At 36.4% G+C, this 20,323-nt stretch overlaps 1 protein-coding gene across 1 annotated transcript; it reads left to right on the forward strand.

Annotated features, from left to right (window-relative positions):
* On the forward strand, positions 1 to 19,951 carry LOC145684708 (mannan endo-1,4-beta-mannosidase-like). The gene is made up of 7 exons (XM_081757084.1): positions 1 to 247; positions 2,955 to 3,196; positions 5,409 to 5,572; positions 6,236 to 6,348; positions 6,546 to 6,667; positions 10,652 to 10,771; positions 19,764 to 19,951. Exons 1-7 carry the CDS (start codon positions 1 to 3, stop codon positions 19,881 to 19,883), a joined length of 1,128 nt encoding a protein of 375 aa, XP_081613210.1. The 3' UTR covers positions 19,884 to 19,951.
* The last annotated feature ends 372 nt before the right edge of the window (positions 19,952 to 20,323 follow it).

Genomic DNA, 20,323 nt, shown 5'->3' on the forward strand with positions numbered 1-20,323 from the left:
ATGAAGGCTTGTCTTGCAGGCTTGTGCTGTGTGGCACTTCTGGCATCACTGTTGCCAAAGGTAAATGGATACCTGAAAGTCAGCGGTGACAGTTTGACCTATAATGGACAAAAGATATTCCTGTCTGGACCCAATATTGCCTGGAATTGCTACGGATGTGACTTTGGCAATGGTCAATATGATAAAAGTGGTCCAAACTTAGAAGATTGGTTGAAACAGATTGGTAATGCCGGAGGAAATGTTGCACGTAAGATAAATTTATATTTTATATAATGTCATTTCAACATTTCATTAGTACATGTGTGTATTTACAAGTGGGCAGAGAGCATTTCTAAGGCTGCAGATGTGAAGGATTGGCTTTCTACATTTCTACTCATAGTACTATTAAATATTATGAACACTATTTCTGGTAAAATTATTCTTTTATCTTTTTACTGTTTTCTTTTAATTTTTTTTTCAACTGAACTAAAGAAATGTATATTTATAGCAATTTTCACTTTAAAAATCAAGCAGAGTAAAATCTGTTAACTTGATTACCACTCTAAGTTCGCCAGCTGCTACTCTGGCCTCATTCTTGTAGAACATTCAGTTTCCTTCATGGCTCCTTATTACTTAGAGCTCCTTCATGGCTAAGCGGTTAGCATACGCGCCTTTGGCGTGGGAGATCCGATTCGATTTCCGGCGGGAGCTCACACTGAGAAAAAACATGTGGCGTACGTAAAAACGTAGGTTACATATGTAAGTCCTGTGGTTTTTAGACTTAACGTACAGCAAAAGTATAACTGAAAAAGTATATTTTGTACGTGCTTTCCGTATGTGCTCCGATTAAACGTACTTTCCGTACGAGCGAAAGAATTGTATAAAGGTGGTCAGGATCTCATATACAGATAGATGTGTGCAACTAGCTGACGTATGTAATATACGGAAGACTGTTAGATGTCAGATATTTTGCAAGGGCATGATGTAACATCTAAGAGCAGTGTGTATGTAGCATAGGGATAACAATGCTCCGTACTAATTTCTGAAGTAAACATAGGGATTCTTGTATTTGTACAATATACGGCTGTCGCGATAACGGATTTTTCTTAGTGCATGTGGTTCGGGTTCCACGTTAACCAGCAAGTCTCCTCTCACATAGCCCCCCTGCTGAAAGGAACGTTACACTCAAAATCGACAACTACTACTTATTACTTTGCAAGGATCATGCCTTTATTAAAGCAATGTTATTTTTATGCTGTTTAGGTTTGATAAACAAAACTGAAACGATAATTGTTATACATGTTATTAAAATCGAAATAGGACAAGAATATCTGTATTGGTGTAATAAAACTAATGGAATATTTTAAAGTGCTGACATGACTTAAAACTGGAGAAGGCTGCCACACATGCGTAATCTGCAGCGGATGAGGACTGATCTGTTTGCAGAGCTAAGTGAAGTAATTTAATTTACTTTATGAAGCAATCCTTCGCTTGCATTTGATGTACCTTGAGTCTCCATTACTATTTATAGTAATAGGTTGTATTATCTTATTTTGAAAGTATAATAATGAATTATATCTTCATAAATTGACTTCATATAAAGTATTTATGATTAGTAATTTATGCAAGAGAGAATTGGAAAAGAAAATGTTTACAAATGTCTTATGTGCTCTTCATTATTGACCTCATCATTGTGACTTAGTTTTAACTAAGTCAAAACTATCCTTCGAAGTTTTGATAAAGGAATGAAGCACACGTAGATAATAGAGTCGAACACATATGTGAGACATTCCTCAGATCAGGAGGGTCATTTGAAATTTTGCTTGGAGAACGGCATATTTCTCCACTAAAATAAGAATTTCACTGTTTTTATTAGTATACAATTGATTTAAAAATATTTTTGTCTAATTGAGGGGATAATTACCTCTCACGCCCTCTTCAAATCACGTTCCTGCTTCAGATGTTGTCAAATAACGCACAAATGTGTCTTTGAGTACAAAGACCACCAGAAAATAAAATACAATTCAGTAATCTGAATTGGTTGAATTACAAAAATAAGTAGTAGTAATAACAATATGTTTGTGACACAATTTTCTATTGAATTATTTTCTACATGTGTTTTTATATAAGCACTCAGAAGGCTGTAAAAATCTTATTTAGTCTACAAAGTGGTTTTGAAATAACTTGTAGACAACAGATAGGGAAATAGAAGAGAAATTTAATGAAAGTAATTGTTGGCAGGAAATATTACTAAATAATGCACGTATGGAGCTGATGATGGGACTGTAGACAGGTCTGTGGGACTGTAAAACAATCTCAAGATTTTCTCCAAGCGCCAGAGAGGACCGATTTCATTAAGTTATAGCAAATATACTAAAGTATGTTAGTATTGAATATAAATATATGAAATGTTTTGGTGGAGAAAGAGGATGGATTCTCGAATAGTATACACGTTCAGGAGCAGTCATTATATCAAGATAATTGTGTTAAGAAGAATGACGAATTAGAAGTAAAATTCTTGAAAGAGAAGTGTCTTATGATTTATATTATATTGAACCCATACGTTCAGATTACGTATGAAATACTGTTTTGAATAGTTAAGGTATTTAGTATCGGTCACGATTAGAATCCTGAAGTATTTAAATAACAGTAATAGCATAAACGAAGTATACTGAATCTATGTATATATTTATAACTTCACATATCTAGTATGAAATCACAAACAATATGCTGAATTTTTGTATTTTTGAGTGTTCTCTCTTTAGGAGTATTGTTTGTGTTTGAAACCCAGATTAACGTTATTTAAATCTTAAGACACTCAATAAATAGAAAATTATTTTCACTATTTATTAACGTATATTTCTTATCCAAGCAATTAGAGTGTGTTATACACGCTAGAATAGGTATTATGATGATTTCATTTACTCAAGTTCTTGTATCAAGTAACTATTTTACAAAACTCCCTTTCCATTTAGGTATCTGGGTTCATATTGGCGCCCAAACAACTCCAGCCTTCGATAGCAACGGATATGTATCTGCTCCAGACGCTGGAGGTACTCTTATCAACGATTTGAAAAGATATTTAGATGTTGCTGCTCAACATAACATTATTGTCATCTTTGTATTATGGAATGGAGCTGCTACGCTTACACCAGAGCTTATAGGACTCATTACGGACGACAACAAACTACAGAGCTACATCGATAATGCTTTGACGGTAAGTAATGTATTGAAGAAATATCACACAACGTACTTAGAAGGAAACAATAGCTTAACTAGGGTTTCTGGTTTAACTTCCCACGGTTATGCCATTTTTCGCTAAGAAAAAGATTATAAAAGAATTGGAATGAAAATGTTGAAGGAAACAGGAGCATTCCAAGAAAACCAACAGAGGTGATGTTGTCCACCACAAACTCAAATGATCTGTAAACGAAATGTAGACCCTTTGCATCAGAGGTGAGCTAAACTTCTGAGCCATAGTGTATCTCTAAATTTTAGCTTAACTTTAAATACCATAGTTGTACTTATCTAAGCTTTTGAAACAAAAAGTTGCCTACTTCAAGAATTCAACCTAACGCTAATACTTTTAAGATTATAAAATACTGGCGTTCCATTATGTGTAAGATTATAAAAACTGACAGGTTCCATTATGTGTTTTCTTTGACTCCAATGTTTCAGGACACCTCACATTATATCTTTAGCCATCATATTTAAGGACCTAATAAATTTCCGACTTGTTCTTTACCAAACTATAACTAAAAATTTAAAATTCTCCGTATCTGCACTGTGGAGCTCTCACACACCCCTATTCGCTTTTGTGGTTTTAATGTATTTTTACAGTCTTTAAATAGAGTTATGTTTACAAATCCATCGTAAGAATAAATATCTTCCACTGTTTATCAAACAGATGGAACTACATATAATATAAAAATTTGTCATAGTTATATTTCTACCTCGTGTACAGGTAATATGAATGCTATTTTTTTTTTTAAAAAAAAAGTAAGTGATAAAAGAAAACTGTTCTAGTGAGTTGTAATAATTGTTTGGTTTCTTTTGTTGTCAAAATCAACGAAAATCTTTTTGAATCATCAAATTTATTTCTCATGTAGTTTCATTATAATAGTTCACTTTGCCCTCATTTATCTCCCGCCTATTATATGGTCTGCCACTAAACACTCTCTTTTTCTCTGTTTCTTTTGGTGCTGAATCCAGTGTTAGCAATTATTTTCAGCAATTGAACTCACCAAATCGGAATGGTCTCTTGTCAGTTATTAAAGATGTTATATTTTAAATAATAATAATAATAATAATAATAATAATAATAATAATAATAATAATAATAATAATAATAATAATAATAATAATAATATAAACAATCAGTGTCACACAGAACTTTAACTCTCTTTGTGTACGCCACACATATAATAAAATATATTCTAAAACTTAGTATTAATAACCACATCAGTAAATAAAAGTAATACTGTTGATAATTTGATATTACTCGCATTTAAAATACGAAAATAATTGGTAGGCCTGTAAGGTCCTCAAAATACAAATTACGATGTAGAAGTTACAGTTTTTCTGAAAGTTAATGGTAACAAGATGTTTTAAGGTTACCGTCTAAATACTACAATCCGACTCATGAAAAATTCTACTGTTGGATAGTGAATGTGGTTAATGATTATCCAAATTAATTTATCTAGTCGACCTTTAAATTAGGTATAAAGTGTGTCTTTCTTAAAACTAAAACTGAACTATTAATGTTCGAGTACGGATCGGAGCTTGAATACTTAGTTTCGTTACATTTTGCGAATAGCTTCTATTTTATTGAAGTAGCTATGTTCCAAAAGGAAAAAGTAATTTTCATATTATAGCTTTCCCGTATTCATTTCTTACTTCAAAATTAAATATACGAAAAAAAGAAGAAAAATTAAACTTACATAAAACAAATATTAAAGTAAGTTATTTAATGAAAAGATTTTGAATTTAGCGTACCTTTCAGCAGCGAGGTTATATGATACATAAACCTACAGCTTGACATGGGAATCGAACTCGGATATTCTACGCCAAAGGCGTGTACCCAAAATTCCACATGAGCGGTACAATCTGTTTCTGACAAGTATCGAGGTTGGGACAATCAACGCTCAGCAGTATTGTCAGACACCGACACGAGTGAAGATGTGCCCTGGTATCCTACGGCAAAGAGTAACTGCTTAGCTACGGTGGACCTCTCTAACAGAAAGAAAAAAGGGTCATGTCATATTAATTAAATACAATAACCACAAATTTGAGAAAAAAGTAAAGAAAATGCAAATGGTTGCGAGAAAAGGGAATAATCCTATCTAATGTTTTATACCTATTTTGAATAAGACGCAAATTGGTTGTACTTTCTTAAATGTTTATCATTTTATAAACTGCTTTTGTTTCAGCCTATAGTTAAAGCTTTGACCTACCACCCTGCACTGGGAGCATGGGAAATAATCAACGAACCAGCTGGATCATGGGGAATCACATATAACTCTAATCCTTGTGCTGATAGTTCTCCACTGGAAGCTGCAGGAGCCGGCTGGGCCGGAAATGTTCTACCAGAAAGGTAAGATCAGAAATAAATATGAAAGGAAATTTTAAAGCGATCAGACTCAACGGGTTCAGGGAAAATGTGTTTAATATAATCGGAGTGCGATGTTTGGGAAATAGGAGAAGTCGGAAAGTAAGTTTCCCCTCCTTTTTCCTGAGAAATTGTAAAACAAGGCATCGGTTTAATGTGTAAGCCATCCATACGAAAGAACCTGCAGGTGGTAGTATCACAGTGCTACCAGAAATTTCGCATGAGTGGTCCAATCTGTTTCTGGTAAGTATCGAGATTGGGACGGACAATCAATGCTCAGCAGTGTTGTCAGATACTGACACTACTGACTGTATACCCTGGCTGTTATCTAGTTTTATCCGCCACACTCGCCACTTTAACTGCCTCCGTGTAATTCCAGCTACATTATATTAAAACTTTGTCTACTTGTGTCTTGTATTTTTGTAATTCTTCCACTTTCTGTCCTTAGCTCTGACAAACAGATAATCTTATGTTTATGTATTTTCACACATTGTGATAAGTCAATCCTTGCAGTTGGTCAAATGTCATAACAAAAATTGATATATCTCAGAGACAAATTAAATTATGCCATTCAATCTGATTTCATAAAACTTAGAATATACTCTTACGAATGTCAAAAAAGAAACCAACACCACTTATTACTTTTAGATCTTTGAAATTCATCAATTGGCAAGCTGATGCAATCCATCAAATAGATTCCAACGCTGCTGTTACAGTGGGAACCTGGTCATCAAATCCAATTTCTGACAAAATTGGAAAGAGTAAGTATAGCTTGTTAGTCCTAGTACTTTGGATTATTTTATTAAAGTCACTTTTGCAAACATTTCAACATTTAGAATAATTTATTAGACTTTTTGACTTCTCTAACATCTTGAAGGTCCGTGCAGTCTTAACTTGTCCGTTAGTTTTGAATTTGTATCACATTGTAATATTTAATACATTTTAATTCGTTGTATAGGGAACTACTTCAGTGATCACTGTCTGACGAGCTTTGGAGGTAGAAGCAAGGGAACTCTGGACTTCTATCAGGTGCACACTTATGACTGGCAAGGTCAACTGCCTAGCAACTCTCCTTTCTTGGTAAGTCGAAACAAATGTTCATTCAGACTATACACTAGAGATGCACGTATATTGTAAAGTTTTGGAACACAGTTGAATGAAAGGTATAGTTAATTACAACTTGGGCGGCAGTTAGATACATGGATGTCTGGATGTCAATGTTGTTTACATACATTGTTGGTTTTTCTTTGAAGATGTAATGCAAGCTGTGGTTTGAGATTATGATTATGAGCCAGTTCACCTAAAGCTTGGGATAAAATCGATGACACGTGGGATAAACAAATGGAACAAAAGCTCAGTCGAAAAGTATAGGTTATAATCGCTTTCCAGATCTGCTCCTGTCATCCAACCATTGGATACTTTCGAAGGAGCTTAGCTTACCTGGTTAAGACATCGAAAAACATCTCCAAAAAATAATTACAGAACTCTTCTCTGATCGTTCTCAAGTCTCGACAATGAAACGAACATAAAGCACCGAGAGGTTCGGATATCTCGTCTCAAAATTCTCGTGGACATCCAGAGAATCGTTCAGACCACGACAGACAGAAACAATATGAACACATAAGACAAAACACATTAAATAAAATAATGTAAAATAATGATATACTGCAAGGTACGTCTTGCGACCTTGCTGATATAAAATTTAAATATTAGTGATAAATTTAAATATTGCTCAATTTAATAATTGTGTTTATTTATAAGGTAGATATCCAGGCCTGGAGTATATTAATTTATTGGTATATATCTATTCATATATTTTAGTATCAAAAGTGTAAGGTAATATTTATTCAATTTATGTTGTATATTTATGTATATATATTAGAGCAGTATTCCCCCATTACTTGAGAATTAATTATATTATTATTTACAGTTTAGCTAATGATAAAGTTGCTTTTCCATGCTAACTTTTTCTTTTTAGAAGCCTGTCGAGGAGGCTAGCAGTGAAATCCATTGTATTCAGTCTTCCTTGCTGGGAATTTTCCATTCGTGTAGTTGGCGCTAAAAATCATTCAAAAGAACTTTTTTAGCTATTTTTTTTAGCAGGCCAAAACATAAAAAGGCTGCCTACCCCGACTTTGCTGCTGTGCGTTTTAAGGAATCATGAGTGTAGGATCTTGGCCAGCCAGTCCGCTGCACTGGAAGCGAATAGTGCGGTTTGGAGAGAGACCCCTCTAGATAGTTATTGTATGTAGTCAGATTAGAGATTCTACAAAACAGATGTCCGCAAAAGCAATTGGGCTTTGACCGTGAGATAGGTTAAACAAATGATAGGGAGTTAGGGATAAGTTGTTATTTTAGATGTTTGATCCTACGCCTATAACAGAGGCTACTTGGATTACTATTGATTGATTAGAATGGAAGTATTTAAGCTTCCTAAGGATCTATGGCGGAGGTGAGTGACGCTCGTATAGACTTGAGGTATTGGTTCCGTCCTAGTGGTGGAGGAACATTTAATATAAATCCAAATGCGTTTGGGTTCGACCCCTTGTATATTTAATTATAGCATGTTTAGGTGCTGTAAATGATTAGAGATTTTCTCACTGCAACTTTCATTTAAGAAAGTGTAAGAGCGAGTAATTTACCAAATTCCTTTTTTTCCTTGAGTGTAAGGAAATTTAGTCAGAGCCATGAGTAAAGGCTGACAACCTATCCCTAATACCAACCTATCCTATATAAATATATATACTTAAGCTAGATAGATTCCTTTTGTGGACTTAACTTGAAGTCCCAGAGACAGGGTTAGGCCAGACAGTGACCTGTGAGTCAAGGTCCACTCTTTAAAAAGCAAGGAGTACGGTCCAGGAGTAACTGAATACTGTGAACCGTATTTTCCACTGGTCCGTACTATAATAGAGATGAAATTTGATGTTTAATGAATTAGGATATCTAGAGGTTAGATCGAAATACTTCCTTTCTCCATTAGTTATTGGGGAAGGGTAAGAAGGAAGCTTGAATGCATATAGGGCGGAGTGGCGTCCTGAGTTAAAGCTATTACCCTACCTATTAATTACAGTATTACTTTTGTAAATAAATTATTAATCTCCTATTTAATTTCTCGATCTTTCATTTAATATTCTTTGAAATGAGCCAAAAATCCTAGACGTAACGAGCAGGTACTTATGAAAGGACGTATATAGGAAGATATAAATATTTATAGAGCTGATAGTTGTTATCAGGAAATATACGAAATTAATATTCATTCTTGGAAGAAAAATAAAGATAAAGAGCAAAGATTATAATATAATAAGATATAGATAAGATACGGTAATTTTTTTCTTCGAATACTTATTTATTAGATGCACTACATATAAAAATATGTAGAAGAAAATAATCACAACACAAAACACTGATATAGATGTGGATAACCCGTTACTTTGATAAACAGAAAAGTTACACTTCACATATCAACAACACATAATAACCTTTTTAAATGTTTATCAGATATATGCACGATTAAAATTTTATATTTTGGAGATCACTATAAGCACTTTTCTCACACCACTAAACGATGCATATTGCGGTCAACACTGTGTTGTAGCACTGGGAGTAATTCCACGAAGTTGATAACTGACTGTTGCAATGAGAATCCAATAAAAAAAAATCTACAGTGCCATTCCACTAGAATCAACGCTTGCAGTGTAAAAATCCAAAGAGTAGATAGCAATCGGTGACTATCTATACGCACATGGTCAAAAGACCGGGGAATTAAGTAAATGGGGCTAGTCGCTACTGAAGTCCTTGGGCGACTATATGATAACTTATGCTCCTTCGCAGAACTGTATGACGAACAGGACATGTACATTTTCTACGTTGGTATCTGGAGAAAGACTCCCCGAGTTGAGGTGTATACTCCGGATGGAAATCGGGCTGACCTGCTGTCCAAGGTTGGCAGTTCATTTTAAAATGTAATCTGGTTTAAACAACCTGTATGAATATGCAAGTTAAATGTTGAAAGAATTTGCACAGTTCACTGGCCACAATGTATAAGAAGAGGAGTTCAAACGTGAGAACTTTGAGGTAAGAAGGTGTTTGCTAATATTGGCTAGCGCCTGATAGACGTTCACTTCACCTGGACTATTAGTATTTCCCTAAGTAATTGAAGAAAACTCTTAATTCAGTTCCAAATAATTATATAACATATTTATGTATATTAATGAGTAAAAAGGCAACACTGAAATGTCTAGGTAGTCGAAACACAAATTGTCACACATGTAGTTCAGAAAATGAATAGCACCTTTGTTACTCACTTTTCACCGTGAAACAACGTTTCGCATACATGTATTGGTGAACGATGAAATGTCCTTTTGTTCTTACTCGTGAGGAAAAGTCAAGTTGTTCACCGTTCCCATTGAAGAAAAGAATGAACTTCGTTGCAAGAATAAAATATAAGTCGAAGAATGGTTTCTGTCTTTTAAAAATATATAGAGTATCCCCCCCCAAAAAAAAAAAATACTTAACACGGTAAAGGTTATAAGCTAAAGCTTGAAAAAAAAAAACATAAGCTACATAAAACAGAAGTACCTTTTATCGTAAGACTAAAACCATGTGTTCTTTCACTAAAAATATAACTATGATCAGTATGCACAGACGATATTTTACACTCTGTACCAGGCCGGTAGCCAGCCCAAAAATTTAGGGGCGGGGGCGATCCAACCATATTATAGTTTATTACCATATTATAGTTCGTTTGCAAGCCTATCGTGAAAATTTTAGAGGGGGACAGTGAAAAATTAGGGGGCAGCCCCCGTTAAACTCCCGTGGATACAGCCCTGCTCTGTACTCTATACTATTTAATCTTTTGTTATTCTTGAAGTTACTTTCAAAACTTTTATTAGAAAGGAATATATATGTCTTGTTATGAATCTTTCTGAATTATTCTCTTTTTAAAAAAAAAAAAAATATTAGAATCATTATGGAATCCCATTGATATCCCATTAAGAGTGCATAAGGAATGTAATGTATTGAGTACTCTTTAAAATAATTGACGATAATTTTTCTTCTCAGGTGAAATCTTGGGACTTTGGCCTTGATAAGCCATTGATCATTGGAGAATTTGCCAGCGTTTGTGCTGCAGGACGTAATATCAATGAGCTTATGGACTACGCGTATAACAATGGATACCAAGTAAGTAATTCTTTTAAATATAAAATTATATACCATGTTATGAAGCAAACAATTAAAGGCATTTTTAGAAGATAATTTGCATAGATTGTTTGACTGAAGTACGAAAATGAAGTGAAGTATGCAAGTGGCTAATAGAATACATAATCTTTATGCATATATTTATAAGAAACCAAATATTTGGTAAGATGAAATTTCTAATTTCAAGATAATTTATGCGAAAAATAACTTCCATGTTAATGACTTCAAGTTGTCACCTCCACTGACCTTCATCCCGAGCCCAACCATAAAGTTAACTATCTCTTACGGTATGATTTTGATAAATACATTATTTTGATGTGATGTAACATATTTTGTTAGTACTATTAGGATTTCTTTTCCCCACTGCTTAGGATTAAATCGATTAAGGATATCCTAATCATCATTATAGGTATTCTGCCTTTATTGGCAGGTCACTTGCCGCAGCTGAGAAGCTTCCATGCTCCACGGTCCTCCGCTAACCTCTTCGTCTTCGCGTATGATCTTTCTGTTTTAATATCATCCATTAATTGTAGTCTCATTCGCCCCCTCCCTCTCTTTCCCGTCACCATACCCTCTAGGATGTCTCTCATGATACAATCTCTTCTTAGGCAATCTCCCAACCAGTTTCTCTTCCTCTTCCTAATAATATCTAAAAGTGTTCTTTTCTCACCCACCATTTCTAACACTCTTCCATTCGTTTTCCGCTCGACCCAACTAGTTTTTTCCATTCTTCTTCACACCCACATTAAGGATATGGTGGTAGCCAAAAAAAATCCGGATAATTTTACTGAAAATTGTTAATTTTTTTGCCATATCATGCAGGCTTTGATTTGGATTTTCCAATCGTCACCACTAATGGAATTGAAGTTAATAAGAATGTGATTGTAAATATACCAAGTTAAGAGAAAATAATGGTTTACTTTTCCTTGGAATTTGAAATTAGTCATACGCGAGGGAGAAATTCAGTCCATTAAAATAAAGTTGAGTACATCTTCCTCAGAAATTGAAAGATTTTCGTGAAAGTTCCTTAAATTTAAGAGCTTTTGGTCCACTATGGGTATATTTTCTTTTAGGCTTCTGATCATTTTCGCTTATACTGAAGTTCAATAGGATTGAATTTACAAATATTTTTTTAAAAAATATCTGTAATCGGCGATAAAATTTCGTAGTTATTCTCTTATATTTCCAAAACATTTCGAACTCACATGTTTTCTTTGAGTTTTAAGACTTATTCAGCTTATTTGCGCTTGAAGTTAATCAGATTTAAGGTGTGAACTCACCTCATTTTAAAGAGAAAATATTGTTATATATTCGTACAATTTTTATGAGCATTAATCATGCTTCTCAAAGATTGATTATTGCCCTGAGTTGACATCAGTTAAGGGCAATTTGTAGTTCTATTTATTGATCAGGATGGAATTCACTCGAAAAGAAAAGGGCGAATTCATCTCCTCTGCTTTACAGAAAATATGTTCTCCAGTAAATTTTATAAAACATCTCCAACTCCTACGAAACACAGTACAGTAAAACCTGTCTTCAACGGACCCTTTATTAAACGGAAAACTGTCTTAAATGGAAATATTTCACGGTCCCATGAATTTTGGAGAACAAAACGTGTAAAACTCCCTTCATTAAGCGGAAACTGTGTTACGCGGACAACGGAAAGAAAAATAAACATTTAACGGAAAATTCTAAGTTCCGGACTACAGCGTTTAGAAGATGTTTAGACATTCTGTGAGACATATACATTACACTGTCTGCGATAAAATGTTCGTTCTTTTGTTAAATATTTCTGGACAGTGTTGACCTTCCCCAACCACTACTCATATTCACCCCCACAAATTGTCCTTAATCCCCGGAACTTAATCAAGAATCATACGGAATGTCGGAAAGAAGAAAACGAGATTGAGGAAGAAGAGGAATACGATACCGAGTTCCAAGAAGAGTGTAGAATAAATACATATCAAGATTCTCTCAGAAGTTTAAAGGAACTGCAAAAATTTGCCTTACGAAAAAATGATTCTGATTCACTTACAAGCAAGGTCCACAACGAGGCACACTCAGATCCGACTCAAACTTCGCCCAGAGGACACATAATGGAAAAGAAGAAAAAATGCCAAATTGGAGCTGCCCAATGCCAGAAACACCGGAGTTATGCTCCCCAACATAACGCACCACGCGACAATATGATCTAAGGTAAACGTCGCAAGATACTCGTTTATGTCGAAAACGGAAAGGGCGAGAAGCACCGGGATAATATCAAAAAGATACCTGATATGTTATAACAATGTCTTGGCGGCCATCTTGAAAGCCACGATCTTGGATATAGCGTAAGGTATTAAAATGAGAAGTGGGATGTGTGATATATCAATGTAAGGTAAAATGCAAAATGAAAATCAATGATGTAATCGCGAAAAACATATGTGTAATGGTGAGGACATGATGAAGTGTAGAAGAAAAAATGAATTTTTTTTTTAATTTTACGTCCCGCTGTTATGCCGACCAGGCTAAAGGAGACGGTGATTATGAGAAATGAATGAAATGTTGGAATGATGAAAGTGTAGAAGACTTGGGTAAAACAAACGTGTATGCGAAGGACAGAAGACGCCACGACATTGGGTAACATGCCACGGCAATGGTACGAGACAAGTAAAAACGTAACAGTGTCTGTACATGGAAGTGTCTCCGTATTGGCGCATTATGTCTTTCAAGGATATTGGAACCCGGCTTGGTACAGTAAAAACCACAGTTGCACCCGCGATACGAGCGTTCATTTGAAGACTACAGGAACTACAAAGGGCTATCTATTGTGAAACAGCATGAAGGCAGCTCGATCGGGAGAGTAGGTAATATAATATTGGATTGGTTACCAAAAGCAGGACCTACCTGGGATCGAAACTCACTCCTGGGCAACGTTTTGTACGTTTCTTATTCACTTTTCCTGCTGTTTCGTGAGAACAAAGGACATTTCGGCCTACGTTTGTTTAAACAACAGTATTTGAAACAAAGTATGCATGGGTGATAAGGCACGGCCATGTTCTAGCTGGCGTTTCTTTACGAATGTTTCTTTTCTTTTGCGCAATGTGCTACACTGTTTTTCGACAGGAGACGCGGTGACTCTGTGGTAGAGCGTCCACCTCTGGTACTTGGGGTCCCTGGTTCGATCCCACCTCGCGCCGTGTGAACTTTGTGGTGGACAAACACCGTGCTCGTGGGTTTTCTCGGAGTTCTCCCGTTTCCTCCCACTTTCTTCGTTCCACCATTTCACTCATCTCTCATCATCACTGTCTCCTTTAGCCTAACCGGCATAACCGTGGGACGAAAAGCTCAAAGATTTCATTTCATTTTTTATTTTTCGACGGTCCCAAACAGAATCACAATATCAGTGAAAGGCAGCATTGCGGAGTCGAGTTACATGAGTTGTTGCAATCTCCCACGAAAGGGCTAATTTACCACACAGTGAGACCACTCGAATTGTGTTTACGGGTTTCACTGGCACAGATGGAACGAAGTGAGCGTGACAGCAGGTGCTAGCCCGTGAGAAGTGATAGTGTGTTTGTGGCATACGCGAGTCAAAACGCGCAATATTCTGTATAGTGAATGTGTCAGCACTATTGTTCATCTAAAACCGCCAGTGTAGACCTGCAATATGAACCCTCTCAATGTGGTGTTGGTTATGCAAAGGGAGCTTTCAAAACCAGGGTACGTTCAATCGACAGAACCGACAGTGGCGCGACAGTGGCGGACAGTGACGGACAGTGACGGAAAAGCAGCTGAACACATGCTGGAATTTTTGAACAACTACGATGTACCAGATGTAAATGTGGATGAGACTCTCGACATTGATGAATACGAACCCGGTCCGGCCCAAACAGGTGAAGAGGATGCCGCGGATAGTTGTGACAGCACGCTGCCTTGGAGTGATTCTTCGCCCGAACCAGAGGCAACACCGTTCTCTTCCGACAGTGACTATGAGCCGAATGGAAACGAAGGTAATACAAAATATTATACGCTAGAGGACAAAGTTAACATGTTACACTACTGGCTTGACGTAAAAGGCAAAGGGCGTCAAACATTCGCACATCGTTCATATCGCTCGATGAAACACAGATTCCGCAACTGTCCCTCGGTGAGAACACTGTTTAAATGGAAAGAACAACGCGACAAAGGCTTATTGAAAACAAAACGCGAAGTGTATCGCGAAATCACAGAACATGTGCTGCAATAATTTATAGTTGCGCGACGTGATAACCGCATTGTCCATGACAGTGATCTTAAATTATGCGCAAAGGAGCAGGCTCTGAAGTGTAGTCTCCGTACGTTCAATGCTAGTCACGGATGGTTTGGGGCACTCAAACAACAAAACAATATCGTGAGCCGTAAAATCACGTCATATGTCACAATGAAGTATGTACGCGACAAGGAGGATATTGATTTGGTTATTGCTAGCTGGTGTGAAAAAACCAAGACCATCATGGAGGGGTTTGAGAATGCAAATATATGGAATGCTGATGAATCCGGTTTTACGAAAGAGTTGACCAGTGGGCGCACATTAGCCAGAAGAGGATCATCGCACATTCAGGGCTGTGTCCAGTCTGTGCATGCAACGACGCATACGTACAATGTGGTGCCGTTGTTGTCGAAAGGAGGGGTGGTGGCGGATAAACTCTTTGTCATTCTCCAGGAACCCGTAGCTTTAAATACTAGGGTTCAGGACAATATGTTCGCCGCACCAAATTTAGTAGTATTCTGGACGCCTTCTGGTAAAATCACAAGGGAAGCGTATTCGGTTTTCATCAAAGAATGCGTAATACCACAAGTAGCAGCAGATGCTCCCAACACACAAAGCCTTCTGTTGCTAGATTCATATGGACTTCACAAGGACAGAGACACATTTGCAAGGCTACTTCATGAAAGTGGTTTCACCGCCGATCATATTCGCATCCATATTATACTTGAAAAAACTACTTCGCAGTGCCAACCGTTGGATCTGTATTACTTCTGTATGTATAAACACATGGTACGACGGATTTCGGACGCATTACGTGACTATAACAACGTGAACCTTCACCAGCAAGACACCGTTATTCTGCATTCACTGGTACACAACCAATTTTGTTGTCCACGATTTCATATGACACATCAATGCGGGTGGAAACTAACTAGATTAGCAGAGGACGTTGCCTTCCAGTACAACACAACTGACTTTTGTTTCAATCTACGACAGCGTGAATGTTGTAAAGACGAGTGCCCAGAACTTTCTGTGATCAAATGTGCTTGGTGTTTGCGGGAGCTGTGTGTCACCCATTTCTTTACTCACTACCACTACTGCCGAGATTTTCAACAATAGGTACAATCTTATATATCTGTATCTATGTATATATATATGTGTGTGTAGCATTCCAACTCAAATGTATATGTTTCTCTCTATGTGTGTGCGTGTGTGTTTCTTTGTCGCATCATCCATGTGTTCTGGGTTCCTTTGGCCGTTTCTGTTTCATCGCGTTAACAACATAAAATGAGCTGTTTTTCCATATTCTGCTCGCATGAATTCCTCTTCACGTTAATACTATGCTCGGTACGTTATTAGAGTTTGGGCATTGGTTTCAGTTTCTATTTCTACCCGACATCGATCTTTCACAAGACATCCTTCACGTTTCAATACCTTACGATATATTCACGATAACGGCTTTCAAGATGGCGGCCAAGTCTGTGTTATACCATATCAAGTATCTTGGTATCATCTCGGTGCTTCTCGTCCTTTCCGATTTCGACCTAAACGGGTATCTTGCGACGTTTACCTTATATCATATTGCCGCGTGGTGCGTTATGTTGGGGAGCATAACTGCGGTGTTTCTGGTATTGGGCAGCTCCAATTTGTCATTTTTTCTTCTTTTCCATTATGTGTTCTCTGGGCGAAGTTTGAGTCGGATCTAAGTGTGCCTCGTTGTGGACCTTGCTTGTTAGTATAATTTCTCAGGCTAAAGTGTATGCGGAAAGTCAAGCAGCCAAGCAGCAATGTACACAGAAAACCCTGCTTGGCTATTAGAAAAATAAAGAAAACGTGTGCATAGCATATTTTGTATTCATTTTATTTTTTTTGTGTATTTATTCGTAGAAGAAAGAAGTACTGTAATCGAACAATCTACGTACAGCAATATATTTTCTCAGTATGCCCTTTTATAAGCATGTATTTTTTCTTTTCTTTTTTTTATTTAAGAAAGGAAAGGTCTACCTCCACTAAGCGGAAACCTGACTTTAACGGAAATTTTTGCAAGTCCCGCTCGATTCCGCTAAAGACAGGTTTCACTGTATATATATCTGTGTGTATTTTTAAACTTAATACTTACCCATATTGATTAGGGTTGAAATTAGGGACTGGTATAAATGCATTCATTCCATTGAAAAAAATTGAACTTAATAACTCTCTAAAATTACTCGATTTTCATAAAGAGTTTGTAGTTTGTTTGAAGGTTTCCAATTGAGTACCGGTACTCTGCTTGGCATGGAGATCAGTCCAGGATAAAGGAGTAAATTAGCCTTATCTTTTATATAATTTTTACTAAATACTTATTATTTATAAAATATAGCATGTTGTTTGTTTGAAGCTTCGCAACACAGCTTATTATCTGTGTTTGACATAAATTAAGAGTGAAGGTGACACAACCTACCTTCAACTTTAAGAAAACATTTCAACGCAACTCGTTGGGAGGAAACAGGAGTACATGCAACAAGTATGGATTAACAGCTTTGAATTAACATCAGTCACAAACACTTTTAATTATACGAACGTTAGTTTTTTCATCCTCCACTAAGTCACCAGGGAACCAGGTGAGAAGACGAAACGGAGGTAAGACAAAGCTGTTCATTGCACGTCACCTTAATAATACACAGACTCTTCTGTTCAACCGTTGTGGAGTAGCGAGATCGGAAACATATCGAATCTAATTGAAGCGCTCATAAAGCAGGAACTTCCATTGTTCCAGGCAGAAAAATACAACCGTAATTCAAAGTCGAATAAGTAAGGATTGCGGCAGGAACTTTGCAAGTGATGAGTGTGTGTACGCACGACTTCTACAGACAGTGTAAAGAAGGACTTACACGTAGTTGACGAGGGCGGCCAGGTGTGAAAAACAATGGCGGGTGACGACCATGATTAATGCGTGAATTTGATATGTGGCTAGTAATACAAATATTAGATTTCTGAACTGTCTGTTAAATTCCCTGCACTTTTCAGTGCTGCCCTTGGATAAACCAAATTATATTTAGCGACGCTTTGATGGAACTCAATGTTTTAAAGCTTGACACTCTGCAGTGATACGAATGGTCATCATACTTTCATAGGTACAGTAGAATTAACGCATCAGCTGTTTGAATTGAACTATTGAGGTAGAGTTTCATGAACCCGAGATACAGTGGCGTATTTAAGGGGGGAGCTTCCGGGCTTAAACACACCCGAAACGTAATTTACTATATTAAAATAAATGAAACATCCTGCATAATTTTCACATTTCCAGGACTAAAGTTAGCGAAGCCCTCCCCCAAAATAAAATCGTAAATACGCCACTGCCGAGATATGTAATGAAAAGTGTTCATGGCCCATGTATTAGGTCGATGCATAAGTTCGTCGGTTTTCTTTTGGGTTGACAACAATGCAACGCGAAAAGATTGATTATCTCTATTCCATTATTTTACCGTAATTTGGATTGATTGATTGATTGATTTTAGTTTAGCGTCCCTTTCAGCAGCGAGGCTATATGAGACATGGACCTACTGATTAACGTGGAATCCGAACCACATGAGCACCCGCCGGGAATTGAACCTGGGTCTCCCACGCCAAAGGCGCGTATGCTAACCGCTTAGCCACGAAGGAGCTCTACCGTAATTTGGAGTTTCTGTGTTCTGAACTACAGGTTTTCTTGATTGTGAACGTATTATTGTATATATTTCAGACAAACTAATATGGAATGTCAAGTTTAGAAAAGTGATCATTTCCGTCACATTTTACTCTTCGAGTTTAACCGAGGATCCAGTGCAGCAGAAGCTGCGACAACAATTTGTGCAGTGTACGGGAATGAAGTAATTGCTGAAAGAACAGCACTGAAAAGCTTCTCTTGACCAATGGCTAACAGATTTCTTCCAGTCAAAACCAAAACAGTTCTACAGGTGAGGCATTGAACTGCTACCTGAACGTTGACAAAAGGTCATATAGATAGTGGAAGTGAATACGTCACTGAGTGAGTTAATGTGAGTAACAGGAAAATGTAGGCCTATGCAATGTATTATTACACTCGTATAATATGTTAATGCTATGTCTAGATTGTATTCGTATTTGAATTAACAGAACAACAGAATAAAAATAAAATATAAAATATAAGTTCCGCACGAACTTATGCATCGACCCTAAATATAATCGAAGCAGCAGCTGTATCCACTTCTACCCCTCCTCGATGCTGATGTCCACATTACACCGCAATCAATCAAGCATTTCAGACCATTCTTAAGAAAATAAATGAAATCTGTACGAAAATGGCGTGGTTTTCGCAAGAGACTTAAGTGTTACTCTTATTACTTGATAATGAAAGTTTTTAAGGACAATGTTCTTGGAGAACGTTCAACCGCAATAAAACTCACCCGCATGCATGTTGCTCGGCGCTATTAGTTAATATTTTGGTGTTTAATTTTATACTGTCAATACTCGTTGATTTCAACAGAGGCGTTTCAATATGTCTAAACAAGTTTCAACCATTTCGTTTCAAAACCATTTCTGTGTTTGTTTACCTATCTATTGCGCGATAACATTCCTAAACTTTATTTTAATATTGACTGAATGAGGCATAGCCATTCTTTGAGGACAAAATAGACAATAGAAAGTTTGAAAACTATTTATAATTACAATTATATTTTCGTGATTTGTTTTTGTAAGAAGCATCTTCTACATTTATATTTATACATTTTATGTTTATTTTCTTAGGGAGCTTTGACTTGGCAGTTTAATGCTGGTGGAGAATGTTCTGATTCACAAGCTACCCAGTTGCAAGCCTTCCAACACATCCGTAGCTACAGTGGCGTACCTATCAGTGTCTCAAAATAAACCCAAGAGGGAAATAAAATCCTAGTACAGATATTTCAAATTATGAACAGTACAATTTGTAACCTTACCAGAACTGAATAAAACTTTCATGTGATGAATTATATACAGCATGATTTTCATTTAATATGAGAAAATATGCCATTTTTAGTGACAATGTTTACGTAGTTAAAAGTTATAGTTGTGCCAGATGACTCCTTTTGAGTTCTGCAAGATTATATATATATATATATATATATATATATATATATATATATATATATATATATATATATATATATATATATATATATATGGGGGGGGGGTATAAATGAAAGTGACTATCTTTGTTAATTTGCATCGCTTGAATCACGAGACCGATCTCCATCAAATTTGCTACATAACGTATCGGGCCTGGGATGGTTTTTATAATTTCACTTTGATGGTGCAACTTAGGGGAGGGG

This window comes from Thermobia domestica, chromosome 5 (assembly GCF_964235325.1).
Source record: "Thermobia domestica chromosome 5, izTheDome1.hap1.1, whole genome shotgun sequence".
Lineage (NCBI taxonomy): Eukaryota > Metazoa > Arthropoda > Insecta > Zygentoma > Lepismatidae > Thermobia > Thermobia domestica.